Raw genomic sequence first — 18,729 nt, forward strand, 5'->3', positions numbered from 1 at the left:
ACCTTCTTCTCTTATCTGATTGTTTTCTAACTATTAGTCTATTAGTCTTTTTTTCTTTTTTTTTCCTGCTCTCTATTACACTTCCTCCATATAGCTTTCCTTATGTTAGGAATAGAGGATAATTTCTGTAACTGCTGTTTTAAGATGAATAATTCTCTATCAAAATTGTAAATTTTATATTTGCACCTATATGAAAAAATTGTTTGTTCATTGTATATGATAATTGGGGTGGTAATTTAAATATTTTTATCTGCATAAATCTTTTAAATTATCCTCAGTCATAATATACCTAGATCAATTATTTGATAGCTGTTGTGCTGAGCTTAGCTCTTTTAGAGCTAAGGAAATAATATATTGTAGGATTATGAAGGGGAAATGATGTGATTTAATCTTAAGTACTCTGCTCTGATACAAATAAAATGGTAAAAATAAATACTAGGAATTAGCAGTGCTATTCAAGAAAATTTAATTGGTTATGTTATTTTGCATGTATTAAAACTATTTGGCTTTAAACTAAGTTATTTTCAGAAAAGGTTTTTAATACTCATATTATAGAATGATTTATTTTTAAAATAAAAGAAACTATTATAGATTTTACTTTTTTATTCTTTCAAAAAGGAATTTTTCATAATCTGAAAACACATCTGTAATAGCAATGAGCAAAATTTCCTCCTAGAGTAATGTACATATAACTTTAAAGGAATGAGAGAATCTTAATTCAGTATTTTTTCAGTTAAAAAGGGAATTTGCTAATTTTGTTTTCATTACATTGACAATACTTGTACTTTTGCTTTGCTCCACTTTTAGAAATGACCTATTTCTAGTAAAAAAAAAAATTAAGGTATAGCATGTACAGCATTTATACTCTTACATAATAACATCAAACTCTTTCACCCTACCATTTGAGTCTAGTGACATTGTAAGAAATGCAACAAATTAACATTTATCTTCTCTTTGGAAAAAAAAAGGTAACGCTAAGAAAAATTAGTTAATACCATAGCTTTTGAAGCATATAATATGTTGAACCTCATGTAACAATTATTCTGAATTAAATATGTTATATATGTAGGGAGTAGAAATGAAGATACTTGAATATAGACAGATGAATTCTATTTTTATTACCAGGCACCCAATATTTCTATATTTGTTTCTACATACATATGTACATATGTGTATGTGTGTGTATGTATATATATATAAAATATATATGTGCATGTATACACAACTTGGTGTTTATGTATGTATATATAGTAAATATATACATATAAACACTAGGTTTATAAATTTATAATTTTTATATATATGTATATATATATGAATCAGTTTATATAATTGGTGTTTGGTTCTGTTAACAGTAAACTTATAGGAGGAGAGGGAATAGTCAGTTTCTGAGTACCTACTATGCTCCAGTAACTGTACTTCATAAATATTATCTCATTTGATCCTCACATCAACCCTGTGAGGTGGGTGTTATTATTCACCTCATTTTAAAATTGAGAAAACTGTATCAAGAAACAGTTAAATGAAGTAAGAATAACTAAATTCTGTGGCCAAGGGTCACACAGTTTCTAAGAGTCTATGTCCAGGTTTGAACTTAGATCTTCCTGACTCTGGGACCAATGCTCTATCTTCTGTGCCACCTTGCTGCCTCAGTGCCTGTGTACATCCATTGAATCATTGTTTTGACTAATTGTTCTGTTAATACTTGGGACTATCATAATTTTTACAACCAGACATATTAACATGGGATCTTCAAGGAGTCCTTTGCTTTTTATAGAAGAATGAGATTGTTCATTTGTGTAATAATTTCATCTAAAGTAATGCTGATGCCTCAAAAGAGACTTGACTTTTCATTGGTGGCACCTTTCTCATGATAGCACCATATTAAGATTACAGAATTTAGAAATGGAAAGGATTAAGCAATTATTTTGTCCAGTATCCTTATTTTACAAATGGGAACACTGAGGGCTAGAGAGTTTAGGCACTCAAGTAGACATACCACAGATAGTAAATAGAACATAATTTTGAACTCAGATCTTCTGATTTTAAACCAGCTCACAGTATTGTTGTTGTGTTTTGTAGTACAATGTGTATTTGGAGCACTATCAAATAATAAGATATAAGAATTGGCAGATTTAGAACTGAGGGCTTAAGATGTTAGCCTCATTATTTTTTAGGAAATAGCTAAAGTCCAAAATCACAAAAAGGTAATAGGTGGCAAAGTCAGAATTTAAACCTGGGTTCTCTGCGACTTTCAAACTCAACCCCTTTCCATCGCACCAAGCTGATACAGCCAATCAGCACATGTTTATTAATGATCAACTATATGCCAGTTACTGAAAGAAACAATTCCTCAAGGAGCTTACATTCTAATGACAGTCACAACATGTTATGTAAATGTACAAATGATACAAACAAAATGAGTACAAGATAGTTGTAAGAGAGAGGATGCTAGGGAGAGGGACCAGAAAATGTTTCATGTAGAAACCGTTGCTTCAGCTGACTCTTGAAGGAATTAACGGATGGGGCTAGGTGAAGTTGAAGAGGGTGTGCGTTCCAAATGTGGTGTTTGACCATACAGAGGAATGGAGATGGGAGATATAGTGAGATATATGAGAAACAGAAAAGCAATCAATTGACCTTTACCATAGAGTATAGGAACAAGAGTAATGTAGAACAGGACTGGAACAGGGACAGGTTGTGAAGGGGTTTAAAAACAATATGTAAGAGTTTGTAGTTTAGGTAAAAGTGACATGGTCATATTATAGCCTTTAGCACTTCCCTGTTTCTGTATTTCACTTTCCTCTTTTTAAATGATACTTCAATCAAGTGCTTTCGTATTGTCACCTGGCACTGAAATATACCACTTTTACCTGCCTTCCTGAGAGCTAGTGCCTTGCACACAAAAATTAGCCCTTGCTATTTCCCATCAGAACAACATTCCTTAAGTTCTCTGATCATAACTATCTCTGAAGGAAGAAACCCATTCCCACTAAATAAGTACCAATTAAGAACTTAGTAAGTTCTAAGTAAGAACACAATATTTACTCCTACCAGAAGCATTTGTCTAAGTAGGTTGGAACTATTGTGGCAAACAAATGAATTTTTAATTGTAGAGATGTTAGAAAAGAGTAAAACCAAGAATTTAACAAATTCAAAAAACCTACTACGTACACAGTGCCTACTATGTGCAAAGCATTGTACTAAGCACTAGAGATACAAAGACAAAAATGACACATTCCTGACCTTTTTAAAAATTTATTTATTTAAGTTTTCAACATTCATTTCCACAAAATTTTGAGTTCCAAATTTTCTCCCCATTTCTCCCCTCCCTCCACCCCAAAACGCTGAACATTCTAATTGCCCCTATCACCAATCTGCCCTCCCTTCTAACATTCTTCTCTTCCTTTATCCCCATCTTCTCTTTTGTCCTGTAGGGCAAGATAAATTTCTGTACCCCATTACCTGTATTTCTTATTTCCTAGTTGTATGCAAGAACAATACTCAACAGTTGTTCCTAAAACTTGGAGTTCCAACTTCTCTTCTTCCCTCCCTCCCCACCCATCCCCATTGGGAAGGCAAGCAATTCAATATAGACCATATCTTTGTAGTTTTGCAAATGACTTCCATAAAAGTCATGTTGTGTAAGACTAACTATATTTCCCTCCATCCTATCATGCCCCCCAATTCTTCTATTCTCTCTTTTGACCTTGTCCCTCCCCAAGAGTGTTGACTTCTAATTGCTCCCTCCTCCCCTTGCCCTCCCTTCCATCATCCCCCCACCCTGCTTATCCCCATTCTCCCCTACTTTCCTGTATTGTAAGATAGATTTTCATACCAAAATGAGTGTGCATTTTATTCCTTCCTTTAGTCGAATGTGATGAGAGTAAGCTTCATGTTTTCTCTCTCACCTCCCCCCTTTTTCCCTCCACTGAAAAGTCTTTTATTTGCCTCTTTTATGATAGATAATTTGCCCCATTCCATTTCTCTCTTTCTTCTCCCAATGTATTCCTCTCTCACCCCTTAATTTCATTTTTTTAGATATGATCCCATCCTATTCAACTCACCCTGTGCTGTGTGTGTGTGTGTGTGTGTGTGTGTGTGTAATCTCACCAACTACCCAGATGTTGAAAAAAGTTTCAAGAGTTATAAATACTGTCTTTCCATGTAGGAATGTAAACAGTTCAACTATAGTAAGTCCCTTATGATTTCTCTTTCCTGTTTACCTTTTCATGCTTCTCTTGATTCTTGTGTTTGAAAGTCAGATTTTCTTTTCAGCTCTGGTCTTTTCATCAAGAATGCTTGAAAGTCCTCTATTTCATTGAAAAAGCATTTTTTCCCCTGAAGTATTATACTTATTTTTGTGGGGAAGGTGATTCTTGGTTTTAGTCCTAGTTTCTTTGACTTCTGGAATATCATATTCCATGCCCTTTGATCCCTTAATGTAGAAGCTGCTAGATCTTGTGTTATCCTGATTGTATTTCCACAATACTCAAATTGTTTCTTTCTAGCTGCTTCCAGTATTTTCTCCTTGACCTGGTAACTCTGGAATTTATCTACAATGTTCCTAGGAGTTTCTCTTTTTGCATCTCTTTCAGGAGGTGATCAGTGGATTCTTTCAATATTTATTTTGCCCCCTGGTTCTAGAATATCAGGGCAGTTTTCCTTGATAATTTCATGCAAGATGATGTCTAGGCTCTTTTTTTGATCATGGCTTTCAGGTAGTCCTATAATTTTTAAATTGTCTCTCCTGGATCTATTTTCCACGTCCGTTGTTTTTCCAAGGAGATATTTCACATTATCTTCCATTTTTCATTCTTTTGGTTTTGTTTTGTGATTTCTTGGTTTCTCATAAAGTCATTAACCTCCATCTGTTCCATTCTAATTTTTAAAGAACTACTTTCTTCAATGAGCTTTTGAACCTCCTTTTCCATTTGGCTAATTCTACTTTTTAAAGCATTCTTCTCCTCATTGGCTTTTTGAACCTCTTTTGCCAATTGAGTTAGCCTATTTTTAAAGGTGTTATTTTCTTCATCATTTTTTGGGTCTCCTTTAACAAGGTGTTGACCTACTTTTCATGATTTTCTTGCATCTCTCTCATTTCTCTTCCCAATTTTTCCTCCACCTTTCTTACTTGATTTTCAAAATCCTTTTTGAGCTCTTCCATGGCCTGAGACCATTGAATATTTATTTTGGATGTTTGGGATATAGAAGCTTTGACTTTTATGTCTTTCCCTGATGGTAAGCGTTGTTCTTCCTCATCTGAAAGGATGGGAGAAGATATCTCTTCACCAAGAAAGTAACCTTCTATAGTCTTATTTTTTTCCCTTTTTTGGGAAAAGAAGAGATATTTTTAATGGCGATAAAGACCAAAAAGAAATAACAAAATACTTCTAACAAGAAGGGTGATTCAAAATTACTTAATATTTTAAACAATTAATATGTGTATTTTAAACATTTATTCTTCATATGTAAAAAAACCCCACAAACATACTTTATGATAATTTACATTTGAATAAGGGAATTTTGAGGTATAAACCTACCTGATTAGTTACTTCTGCTGTGCCTTTCTTTTAATTTTCCTTTCATCCATTCATCTCCATGTCTTTATATTATATTATTCTTTTATTCAGCACAATCAATGTGTATTGGTTCTGATTTCTCCTGGTGCTGGTTTCTTCTTCAGATTATTTTATGAAAAAGGCAAAATTCATAATTTCTCCAATATGGTTATTTTGATTCTATATAGTTTTTAAAACACCCTCTTCTAAAGCAATTAGCTAACTTTAAAATACTTGCTACTTTTATGTTAAGTCTTTGCTGGCAGGTATTCTGTACTTTCAGCAAATGGAATATTTTACTTAAAAAGTGCTGTACAGTGTTTTTAGGCAAAAAGAAAAACTTTTAACTTCCTCAGCACCTTAAGTTTCTTGAGTTTGGATAGGAAAGATAATGACATTTGATGGAAAGGAAATTCTTGAGTTTATGGGGTGAAGCAAATTATTAAGTGGAAAGACTGATGATAAAATCCTACAGGGCACAGGAAGAAGACATAAATGCTGCATACCCTCTTCTTCCATCTAAGAATATCCTCAGAACACAGTCACATGGTGGTAACACCTCTGAGATCAGCCAGATAAGTCATGGATTTCTATGTCTGCTCTTGAACACCATGTATCGAACATTATCAGTCTGTTATGACAAAAAATTTGATTCAGTTCCCAAACTCATTTAATAAAATGAGTTATTGTTAAAATGTAGTTCATAAATTAAGTTTAATTAAAAATTATCTCTTCAATCTAATTCAACTAAAGGAAGTTTAGATAACTAATGAGTGGATTCATGGATAATGACCTTGAATGTGTTTTTCATTTCATTTTGAAATCATATGTCGAAATGTAAATCTACTTAAAGTGAGTACCCTGAATTATTTCTTCATTAACATCACAATTTACTCCTGACTGGTCTATCTGATCAGTTCAATTAGATTACTGTGTTTTGAACTAAATTCTGCATTTAATACTCATGTTACTGGCTAGTTTAATTCTAACATCTCTAAATCATTACCTCTCCAACCACAGTTAGCCATTTTGCAAATGTTATAATGGCATTTAGGAGTGAGAGTATGGATAGACTGGTACATTGGGGTAAAGTTAACACTATATTTAGTGTAATTATACAAGAACTCTGTCCCTAGTAATGTTCCATCCCACCACACATCAGTTTCCTCCTTGGTAAATGGGCAGGGTTGGGCTAGAATGATCTTTTAGAAAGCCCCATTAACTCCAGATCCTATGAGCATACACTCTATTACCACTATTGGAAAATTTAATGTATATCCTAGTTGTGTGTGAAAGACAAGAAATAATCCAAATTGATATGTTTTAGGCTATTTACTAGTTTCTGTCATCTTGATAGTTATTCACTGTAAATACATATTACTGGTACTACACAAGTCCAATTCTCAACCTCTTGGCTGTGCCCTAGCATCATTCCAGTTTGTCAAATATTCGTGCCTTAGTCCTTCCTGGATATTAGGCCAGAGTGCTCAGTGCTTTACTACTTTAAATTAACCTCCAGAAATTATTTAGAATATGAAACTTAAATATTTTTGAGCTATCCTATGACAATAATAATGCATGCCTCAATCATCATTTTTCAATAACATCATTGATACAACCAAACCTCACTTTAAAGTTGCAAAACCCTATTGTGCCATCTTTTATCATTTATAACATTATTCTCGTGGACAATAATGTCATTTTAATAGGACTCATTCATATTGTTATCACCTGCTGTACATTTGCAGTTTTAGGCTTGTAAAAATATAGTTACCCAATTTATATATGATTGATTAGATCAATATAAGTGATAAGTTTCATTGACACAGAGTCCTGTGAGTGGATTTGGAGCCAGAAGATTTGGACTCCAATGCTGGCCAACTCTGCCATTTGATGCTTCTGTGACCTCAAGCAAATCTCTTTATCTTGAGGATCTTCAGACCCTTCAATAGTGTTTGGACTGCATCTCTAAAATCCTTCTACCTCTAAATCTGTGATCCTCTGATATTTCTAGTAAAGCTAGAGCTCTCAAATATTTTTGGTCATTGAAATTCTCTCAAATATAGTATTGGATAATTTTCAATAGTTTAGTTTAAAAAAATATGTTGTATCAACCAAATAGCTGATAAGTATACTCTATAATAGCAGAATGAAACAGGAAGTAAGTCTTTGCATAAAAAAGAAATTTTCACAAAGACAAGAATTGTTTTTAACTGAGAGATGGGCTGAACAATTAGAAATGATTTCATTTACTATTCAAGATTATTTCTATTTTGAAATGTGTTATTCATGTTATTTTCTCTTGAAAAACATCCAAAATAACATGATGAATATATCAGTTCTCTAAGTGTATTAATCTTTGTAGAAATAAGTTGTTTCACTATAATATATACTTTGTTTTGTTATGCTTTCCTCGTATAAATAATATTTACTAAAACTTACACAAAACATGCACTATTTTGTGAAACAGTAGCTTTGAATACAAGTAGGAAGTACTTCCACTGCTTTAAAATATATATTAGTGAGGCCAAGAGCAAGTGTTTTATTAATTTGCTATCAGGTATATAATAATTACTCATCAGGAACACTGTGGGGGGAGTTCTGGTTCAGGTATGAATTGCATTAGATGCCCCACTAAGGTCCATTCCAAATCTGAGATTCTGTGGTCGTGGGCAGTACATATTATACACATTTGCTTCTGATGGCATAGAATCTCATTTTTCATTTGCCAGTACAGATAAATAGATAACTAATAGAACTGAGATTCATCAAGGATAGACTTTATCCCGGACAATATCTTTGATGCATTGAGTGACTGACCTTAAGTAAAGTAGATCAAGTTGGATTTTAGCTTGACATGTGTAGTCCTGTTTTTCTTTGGTGGTTAAGTACATAGACAGTAGAGAATCATATATTCTAAGTACTTCTCTTGCTTTTTCCCTTTTCTATTTCATCATTTTAAAAAATTCCCAAAGCAGAAAAAAAGAGAGGAGGTAAACACAAAAAAGTGAAGCATATCAGTTCTCATTCTTGTTTGCAGCTCTTCTAAAGTGTTTGATTGGTAGAGAAGTTAATAGTAATAGTCAAAATAGATTGTGAGATGTTATTCCTCTTCCTTAAATGATTGGGTGAGGTTGGAGGAAGTGAATAAATGGACCATATCTTATAGTTTCTGTAAGTTTATAAGAAATAGGTTCATTAAAAAGGGGAGAGTGGTCTAAATATTCAAAAAGGTGAGATTGTTATAGTGAAGTGGCTACATGCTATTAGTATCTCCATGCCTTTTAGAAATGTCATCCCAAACATTAATGATTGTAATATAGAAATAAGCAATATATTGAATGACTTTTAGACCAGATGATGAGGGAGTAAATATTTGTCTAGAAAATATATGCAGCAAAGAATAATTAACATAAGAACATCAGCTAATGATATATGAACAATTTTGAATCATAGCAAAATGACTTGCTTGCAAGTACAGATGAAATAAAATGCAATGTTGCTTTATAATTACACCATTGGTCTTTGTTGATTCATAAAAGCACATTTGAAATTTGATTTCTAGTCAAATCAACACATGTAATTTTGGAAAATGACTTGAGTTTATTGTTAAATATAAAACCCAGAGTCACTCTGGGTGTAATAAACACTTTAGATGACTTCTCTCTTGCTTTGTTAAAAAAAATCTCTTATTTGTCTACAATTGTAAGCTGTAATTAGTTCATTTATTGAGGATTTATTGAGTGACTACATGGTTCACACATGTGCCAGGAACTTTGGGAGATACAAAATAAGAATCATCCCCTGAACTCAGGAACTAAGGATCATTTTGGAAAGACAAAGCACACATATCTCTTTCTTCTTTTCCTCTCTCCCCCACCCCCTCTCTTTCTCCTCTTTCTCTCTCTCATGCTTTTAAATAAGCTCATTTCCCCTTAACCCATATACCAGCGTACCCAGTGTACCCACTACCAAATTATTCCAGTATGAGGCTTCCCTTTCCAAAGAAACCATGCTAATCAATGTCCCTTCATTGATTTTTATTTTAAATCATATTAGGGCTATATGTACTTTATAGCAATAAAGCTATACTTCTTTAGGAAAATAGTCTTAAATCAGATTTTTCACCAGTTCAGAAGTATTGTTTTCCCTTCTTTCCCCTGCACTGCCATAACTAGTTTGAATTAGTAGATATAACTGTTCTTTAAATTCCTTGTGTTATTCCCATTATAGTTCCTGACCTGGCAACATATGCTACCTTTTCTTCATCCAATATTCTTCAAAAAATGTCTTATATATATATATGAGCTCAAAATCTCACTGCTTGAAGAACAGAAGTACACACTGATAATCCAAGTAGATTTGGTAAGGATTTTGTCAGGACAGCAAGGTGTCTTGTCAGTGTTTCTTTTTAGTCTTTTCTTTTAGCAACCATTTATCTAGCATATTTTCAGCTAACTCTTGGGGAAAATACAGTGGGGATTTTCACCTGAGTTATAATGAGAATTAGAATATTTGGTCCAATCCCTCAGGGAATTACAATCTATCATCTTTTATTTTTCCTCCTCTTCTTGGCCAAATTCCTTGAAAAAAAAATCATCTACACCTGTTTTCTCTGAATCCTGTCTTTCTCTCTTCTAAGTGCTCTGCAATATGGCTTCGAATTTCATCATTCAATTGAAGCAGCTCTCTTCAAAGTTACCCAATGATCTTTTAAATCCCATATATAATAGACTCTTCTCAATCCTCATCCTTCTTGTTCTCTCTGCAGCATTTGGCACTGTTGACTTACCCTACCTTTTTCACTCTCTGGGCTTTTTTGACAGCATACTCTTTCTTGATTCTCCTCCTACATGTCAGTCATTATCAGTCTCCTTTGATGAATCATTATTCTTGTTATGCCACCCTAACTGTGGGTGTCCCTAAAGGCTCCATCATGGGCTCATTTCTCTTCTGCCTTTGCATTTTTTCATTTAACGATCTCCTAAACTCTCAGTGATTCAGTTATCATCTCAGTGCAAATGACTCCTAGATCTATATATCCAGTTCTAGTCTCTTTCCTCCATGCCATATCACCAACTGTCTATTTTATATTTTGAGCTGGATTTCTTAGATGCATCTCAAACTCAACATATCCAAAACTGAACTCACTATCTGAATTTCTCTATTTCTATTGAGGACACCATTATCCTTCCATTTACCCAAGCTCAGAACTTCAGTGTCATCCTTTACTATCATACTCTGCTATCACTCTCCTTGCACATTCAATCCATTGCCAAATATTGCTGATTCTGCCTCCATATTGTGTCCTAGATATGCTGCCTTCCCTCCATTCACATGGCCACTATTCTGGTTTAGGTCTTCAGGATCTCTCACTTGGATTGTTGCAGTACTTTATCATCTGGTCTCCCTCTCTCCCTACTCTAATCTTGCACTTTGGTGGTAAAGTAATATTTACTAATGCTTTATATCTTACCATTTCATTCCTCACCTCAACAAAATTCAGTGACTCCCTATTTACTTCTAGGACCAACTCCTCCAGCATTTAAGGCCCTTCAAAATCTGACACTTTCCTGCCTGCATTCTGCAGTTCATCCATCCTGGCAGATTTGCTGTTCTGTTCAGATAAAACCCCATCTTCCGTCACCGAGGCTTTATACTGGCTGTGCCCAAATTGGAATCCTTAATTTCCTTTAAAACTCAACTCAGTTGCTACCATCTGCAGGTAATAGTGTTCTGCCTCCCCAAATTACCTTGTATTCATTCTGTGCATATTCTGTACCTACACATGTATGCATGCTGTCTCTTCCATTAGAATGTGAGCTCCTTGAGGACAGATACTGTTTTACATTTATCTTTGAATTCTAAGCACATGCACAATAATTGACACTTACTGCAAACATAATAAATGCCTTTGTTGTTTTTTTTAGTAGTTGGTCACCAGGGAGACATTTTATTCAATTCATGTGTGAAACTGCTGGAGAAGATAAGTGTGTTCATAGCAGTGGGGTAGAATGTGCCTTAACGCATGGAGTGAGTACTCAAAGCAAGGGAAGGATCATTTTAAGATGGGGAAAATTAAATTAAGTAATAAAGACAATGAGAAAAAAATTTTTAGTTATTTCATTAAATATTTCCCAATTACATTTAAAAAATTAACAATCTTTGTTTTTAATTAAGAATCCCAAATTCTATGTCTCTTCTTCAGTTCATCTAAGTCTTCCTCAGTTTTTCTGAATCATTCTGCTCCTCATTTCTTATAGTGCAGTGGTATTCCATCACAATCATATAGCACATCTTATTCAGACATTCCTCAATCCTCTCGATTTTCATTTTTTTGCCACCACAAACAGAACTGCTGTAAATATTTTTATATAAATAGGCCCTCTTCCTTTTTCTTTGATTTCTGTGAGATACAGACCCATTAGTAGTATTGGTGGGTCAAAGGGTGTGTGTAGTTTTATAGCTCTTTGGGCATAGTACCTTGGTGTCCCTCCAGTTCTTTCCTCAAATGTCATTTTGCTCTTTTGAAATCCTTGTCAATTGGATGAGTGTAAGGTGTATTTTAATTTACATTTCTATTGCTGTTAGCAATTTGCAGTGTTTTTATATGGTTATTGCCAGCTACTTTTTTCAAAAACTTCCTACTTGTAATTTGACTACTTATCTTTTGTAAAATGGCTTTTGTTCTTGAATATTTCTGTCAGTTCCCTCTATATCTTGTCTGTCAGACCAATATCAGAGAATTTTCCAGCAAAGATGTTTTTTCCCAGTTAACTTTTTCTTCTAGTTCTAACTGCATTTATTTTGTTTGTGGGAAAAACGTTTTCATTTTATAGCAAAAACATATTTCTTTAATATTCTTCATTAAGGAAGAAATCCTTATGTTGCAGAAAAGTGCATGTATATCTGATCTGTAACTTATCTTTTTATTTTAATGGTTGTATAATCAGATCCAAGAGCTTCCAACATCTCTAAAGATAACTTTTTTTCCAGAAATAAGGCAATGTTTAGCACATGGGATAGATCCTTTCTGGAATATTTTTATTAGGACACCATTAACATTTACACAGTGTGACAGACTATGTGGTCAGCACCTGTGGAGGGAGTATTACTGAGACATATAGGACATATGAAATCTCACTTCTGTTTGTTAATTGATTACATAAACTATTTGACTTGGTGGAGAAAAATAAAAAAATCTTAATAAGATATCCTCCAATAAGCTTATTTTCATACACACACACACACACACATATGTATATAAAGTCAAACAATGAACTCATTGTCTGAGCTTTTCTGATTCTTTATACAATCTGTGATGAATTTTTTTCTGATTATAGCAAGGGAATTAAATCAAAAGTTTTCAGTGGTCTGTTTCATTTGTACAAAAATTATTTTGTTACTGAAAAGTCTGGCACTGTTTTATTTTGAGGGAAGTGCTACAATGCTCTTTGTGGCTTCATTAATACTTGTCAGTGAAGTGGAGAAGGCTTTGGTTTGATGATGATCTGTACAACCTTCAATTTTTTTTTCATCTTTGCCAGTACCATTGGGTACTTATGCTAATTAAGTTGATTTGCATAGTTTATGCAGCATAAGGGGGACCTGAGAATTGTTAAAGCATTTCATGTTTTGCTTCCTATAACTGTGTGAGGTTAATATTATTTTCATCAAACTATCTCTTGTAATATAACTTACAATGCTCACAGTTCAGATGGTAGCCAACTAAATGCCTTTCTCAGTCACCCAGGGCCCTTGGAGATTGTAGTCATGGCAGCATGGATTGGATTGTGGTTATCTGTGGGCACTTCATGGTCTACTGTCAAAAAATGACATGCTCTAATTTATAAAATCAATAATTTAAGATCGTTATAGTTTTGTGTGATCATTCTGTGTGGTTTCCTTTCAGTGATGATGCTAATTAGCAGCCATGAATACCAGCAATTGAAATAAAACCCTGCATATTATTTACCAGTTAGTTGTACTGGCAAGAAGCCTTTTTTTCCCCAAGTGATGTTAATAGTACATATGTATTATATAGCTTTATATATATGTCTGCTATTCTGATTTTTTTTAGTTTTATTGAAGTGATAATGAGCATCTTAAGAACTGCATTCAATTGAAGTCACTAATGTAAACCTTTCAGAATGATAAACCCAAACACTTTAAAGTCTGTGCATTTATGTATAACAGAATTCATATGCTTTAAATACTCTGCTTCATCCAGAATTAACAAGAACTTAAATTTAAATTACTGTCTACCTAGTGGTTTATTTTTTAATGACATGACTGCATCTTACAGCAACTATTGGAACAGACTTAGTGGCATACATCCATATACACAATGTACACTATATCTCATATTTCTTTTTCAGGTACAGCAAGTACAGACTGTGCAGCAGGTACAGCATGTCTACCCAGCTCAGGTGCAGTATGTGGAGGGAAGTGATACAGTCTACACAAATGGAGCAATGTAAGTAAATTAGAAACTTTTAAAGTCAGTTTGGTTGGAAAAAAATGTCAAGTGTCTGATATGTGGTACTTCATTGGACTAAAATATTATTAATCTTTTAGTTAAATTCCTCCCATTTCAGTTCAATTTGACAAGCACTTACCAAGCACCTACTATGTTCTAGGAATGATTCTGGGTGCTGTGATGATTACAAAGAAAAAAATAAAACTTGCCCTCAGTAGGTTTACATTCCTAGATGGCTATGAGTAGGGGAAGGGGAGAATAAAATTGATTCAGATAAGCTAATAGAAAATGTATACAAAGTAAATATGAAGTAATTTGAGGGGAGAGGAAGTTGTGGGTGGATTACTAATAACTGAAGGCATCAGGAAAAAAGATTTTAGGTAGGAGGAAGCACTTGACCTAAGTCTTGAAGGGAAGGAACTAGGAACAGGTAAAGGAAATAGATTGCACAAAGGTTCAAAGTTTAGAAATTGGGGGATATAGTAAATAGGCCTATTAGAACGTAATGTATAGGCTAGCAGTGTGAAATCAGTCTAGAAAGGCAAATTGGAGCCAGGTTGGAAATCAATTATCAATATGCCAAAAAGAGATATTTATATTTTATCCTAGAGACAGTGGAGGTCACTGAAGCTTCTTGATGAGGATAGTGAGATAGTCAAAGCTGTATTTTAGGAATATCTGGTTTTTAGCTGTGGTTAGGTTCCCAAATGGGGAGGTTATTTATTAATCTACACAACAGAAATGAAGGCCTAAATTAGAGCAGTGAATGGGTGTGTGAAAAGAAGGATGTGGGTGCAAGAGATGTGGTAATAGAATTGATAAGACTTGGTAGTTCATCAGATATTGATTATAAACGAGAATGAAGAATCAAGGATGAAGCCTAATTTGCACATGTGGGTGACTAAAAGGGTGGTGATTCATGAATGAATGAATGAATGAATGAGCATTTTTAAGCCCTTACTATATGACAAAAACAGTGTTAATTCCTGGATGTGCATTCACATAGAAAGTCCCTGCTCCTCAAATAGGAGGGTTTAGCTGCAGGAGATTTAGAAAAGTCCTCTGATTCTTAGAGTACAGAAACATAATAGATAGCAAGGCCCAGGCATTCTTAGAGTGAATCATCTTCATAGATGACTATCCTTGGAGGATCTCAAGAGCTCAGCATTAGGGCAGTTGTTAAGGCCCAGGAGTCTTACATCTTACCAGAAGAATTGTAATTGATGACCCCCTTCTTATCCCAGTGAATGAGTGGCCATATCCTCCTCACCTCAACTAGTAGCGTAGAGGGTCCCAGGTACATCTTGGGAATGGTAGAGTGGGCTTTCTAGGCTACATCCTGCAAGGATGGGGATGGAGGAAAAATCAGTAACTAGGCAGGAGCAGGGAAAAACCAAGCAGGGGCATTGGCAAGGATACTGAGGGGCAAAGAGACAGGGCAAAATCTGAGAAGGGCTCAAGTTGAGATGGGGGGAAGGTCTTATCAATTAGTCATCAAGCATTCGTTAAGCACTTTGTGCTAGGCACTGGGGATAAAAAAAACAAAAGTTAAACAGTCACTGCCCCTCAGAAGCTTATATTCTCTTAGTAAAAGTCCGTAAGTGTATATATATATATATACATATATATACACATATACATATACATATATACATGCACACACATATATGTATATATGTGTATTTATATATATATGTATATATGTAAATGATGGTATACAAAATAGACATAAGGTAAGGAAAGACTGAGAGGGAGAACACAAGCAGGTTTGAGACCGAGAAAGGTTTCAATGTAGACCAGAGGTGTCAAAAACCTCAGGCTGCAACAACCAAACCAGATTAACGTATAATTGATAAATATTTTAAACCCCTCCAAATAATACAATAGGACATAGATAACATAATTAATGGTTTTCTAAGATAGTATACAGCTTGCAGGATCCTTATGTATGGGTGAGTCGCCTTGATTCTGTTTGAGTTAGGCACCACTGATATAGACTGTTTCTCTAAAGCCAAATCTTGAAGGAAAGCAGGGATTCAAAGAGTTAAAGTGGGAATACATTCCATGCACAGGATGTAATTTAGTACAAAGGTGCAGAAATGAGAGCTGTAAGGAAGGTAGAGTTCAGGAAGATGAGCAATGTAGAATGAGTCTTGAGAGGTTAAGTTGGGACCAGGTTATATCTATACAAAAGCATGCAAAAGGGAAAATCTAAACAAAGGAAGTTATATAGTATTTGATCCTAGAGGAAACAGAAACATGGCAGTTTATTGAATAAGAGAGTAAAATGACTAGACTTACATTTTAGGAAAATTACTTTCTCAGCTGCGTGGCAGATGAATTCGAAAGGAGAAAGGCTTGAGTCGAAGAGGTCAATTAAGAGGATGTTGAAGAAGTCCAGGCAAGTAAGAGTTAATGAGAGGCTGAACTAGGTGGTGCCCTTGTAAGTGTGAGAAGGGAATGAATGTGAAAAATATTGTGGAAGGAGAAATGACAAGATGTGGCTACGGATTGGATATTTGAGGTGAGGGAGAATGAGAAGTCGAGAATAATACTCAAATTGCAATCCTGTGTAACTGGAAGGATGATAGTACCCTCAGAAGCAATAGGGAGTTCGGAAGTAGGGAGTGGGGAAACCATGATGAGTTTGGTTTGGGCTGTGTTGACTTTGAAATGAGATGTGCTTGAAATACCCAATAGGCGGTTAAAGATGCACAACTGGAACTTGGGAGAAGGAACCTGGACTAGATATATGGGTCTGAGAATCATTTGTATAGAGATAAGTAATCCAATGGAAACTGATAGCCATAAACACTTTCATCATGTGAAAGAGTATAGAAAAAGAAGACTAGAAGTCAGGACTAGGTCTTGAAGTCCATCCACAGTTAGGGATATGATAAGAAATTTGAAGTAACAAAGGAGGCTCAGAAAGAACAGCCAGCTAAGAGCAGGACCAAGAAAAGGCAATGCTATGAAATCCCAGAAAAGAATATCAAATGCTGCAGAGAAATTGAAAAGGATTAGGACTGAGACAAAATCATCAGATTTGGCAATTGAGAGATCGTTGTTCTTTTCAAAGTATTGATCAGCTTTACTGATTGTTTTTCTCTTCCTCTTTTTCTTTTAAAAACATTCTGTGTTACATAAGTTGACTCTCTAGGGGAGGGAATGAGGGAAGAATGCTGGTGAAAATGCAGGTGATATAGAAAAAGAAATCAATGAAAATTTATTTTTAAAGACATTATTGATAACTTAGAAGATTTCAGTTTCAGTTGTTTGATGGGGTCAAAAGTCAAGTTATAAAGGGTTTAAAAAGTAAATAAGGGAAGATGAAGTGGAGGAAAGGGTATGAATAGCTTTTTCTAGGAATTTGTCAGCAGGGGAAGAGATATTGGATGATTGCCTAAGTACAGCACTGACATGGGGGATTATAAGATCTGTTTTTTTAGGAGAGTAAAGACTTGGTCAGCAAGGTAAGATGCAGTAGATAAGAGAAACTGAAGATTAGAGAGAAAAGGGGATGATTCTAGAGATAATTTAATGGAGAATACAGGAAGAGATGCAGCCAGCTATGCGTAGAGATTTGTCTTAGTGAAGGGAAGAGCCCTTTCTTCATAGATTAGAGCTAAGTATAGAATAGGGAATGCTACCAAAGCATTTTTAAAATGAAGAGAAAGTGGAAAGAAGCAGCTCCCAGAGAGTGCTTTCCATTCTCTCAGTGAAGTATGAAGCAAGGTCTTCTTTTGAGAGAAGGGAGGTAGAGAAATTTGAAAAGAGGTTTGAAAACACCTCTGTAGTGAATAGGAGAAAACATCAATTAGCTAGTCAGTCCAATCAGTAAACTAACATTTAAAAAACACAACCATGTTCCAGGAATTGTGCTAAATACTGGGGAGACAAACAAAAGCATAAAACACTCCCTGCTCTTGAGGGGCTTGCAGTCTAGTGGAGAAGACAAAATGCAAACAACTATGTACAAAAAGATAGTTACAGGATAAGTTGGTTAGAGTGTCAGAGGGAAGGCACTCAGATTAAGAGAATTTACAAAGGCTTCTTTCAGAAAGTGAGATTTTAGCTGAGACTGAAAGGAAGCTAGAAGGCAGAGATGAGGAGGGAGGGAGATAAAAATGCTGGGAGTCAGATGGATATGCAAGGAATAGCAAGGAGGATAGTGTCACTGGATCATAGAGTAGGTAGAGGGGAGTAAGGCATAACAAGGCTGCAAAAGTAGGAAGGGCTTTAAAAGTCAAACAGAGCGTTTTATATTTGATCCTGGAGATAATAGGGAGGAAAAATAGGGAGTAGTAACAGGATTGTCTTCTGAAGTGAGGACCCAATTGATATTAGATGACATAAATTTTTAGTGCATCCAGCCAGCTTTGTTCAGGAGCTCATTAGTAGAAACAGAAAAGACAGACAGGATTGGGGTTGAGCATTGATAGAAGAGAGGCAAAGGATTTGAGAGCTAGGGACAATGTAGAGTTGAATTGATTATTGGATTGAGATTAGGAGGGGTTTGGAGGGAAAAATAATGAGTTTTGTTTTGGAAATATTGAGTTTGATATACATGTGGATCATTCAGGAGGAGATGTCAAGCAGTTAACTGGAAATTCAGAACTGGAGCTCAGGAGAAAGAAATTTTCAGTGATGATAATTAAATCCATAGATTCTGATGAGCTCGCTAAGAAG

General features: G+C 34.8%; 1 protein-coding gene across 7 annotated transcripts in view; it reads left to right on the plus strand.

Annotated features, from left to right (window-relative positions):
• RFX3 (regulatory factor X3) overlaps window positions 1-18,729 on the plus strand; it is a 330,189-nt gene that overhangs the window by 171,373 nt on the left and 140,087 nt on the right. For all 7 annotated transcript variants that reach the window (XM_072597449.1, XM_072597443.1, XM_072597457.1 and 4 more), the window contains exon 3: window positions 13,940-14,037. In XM_072597449.1, coding sequence (XP_072453550.1) covers window positions 13,940-14,037 — 98 coding nt within the window. The remainder of the gene's footprint in view (window positions 1-13,939; window positions 14,038-18,729) is intronic.

The sequence above is a fragment of the Notamacropus eugenii genome, chromosome 1 (assembly GCF_028372415.1).
Source record: "Notamacropus eugenii isolate mMacEug1 chromosome 1, mMacEug1.pri_v2, whole genome shotgun sequence".
Taxonomy (NCBI): domain Eukaryota; kingdom Metazoa; phylum Chordata; class Mammalia; order Diprotodontia; family Macropodidae; genus Notamacropus; species Notamacropus eugenii.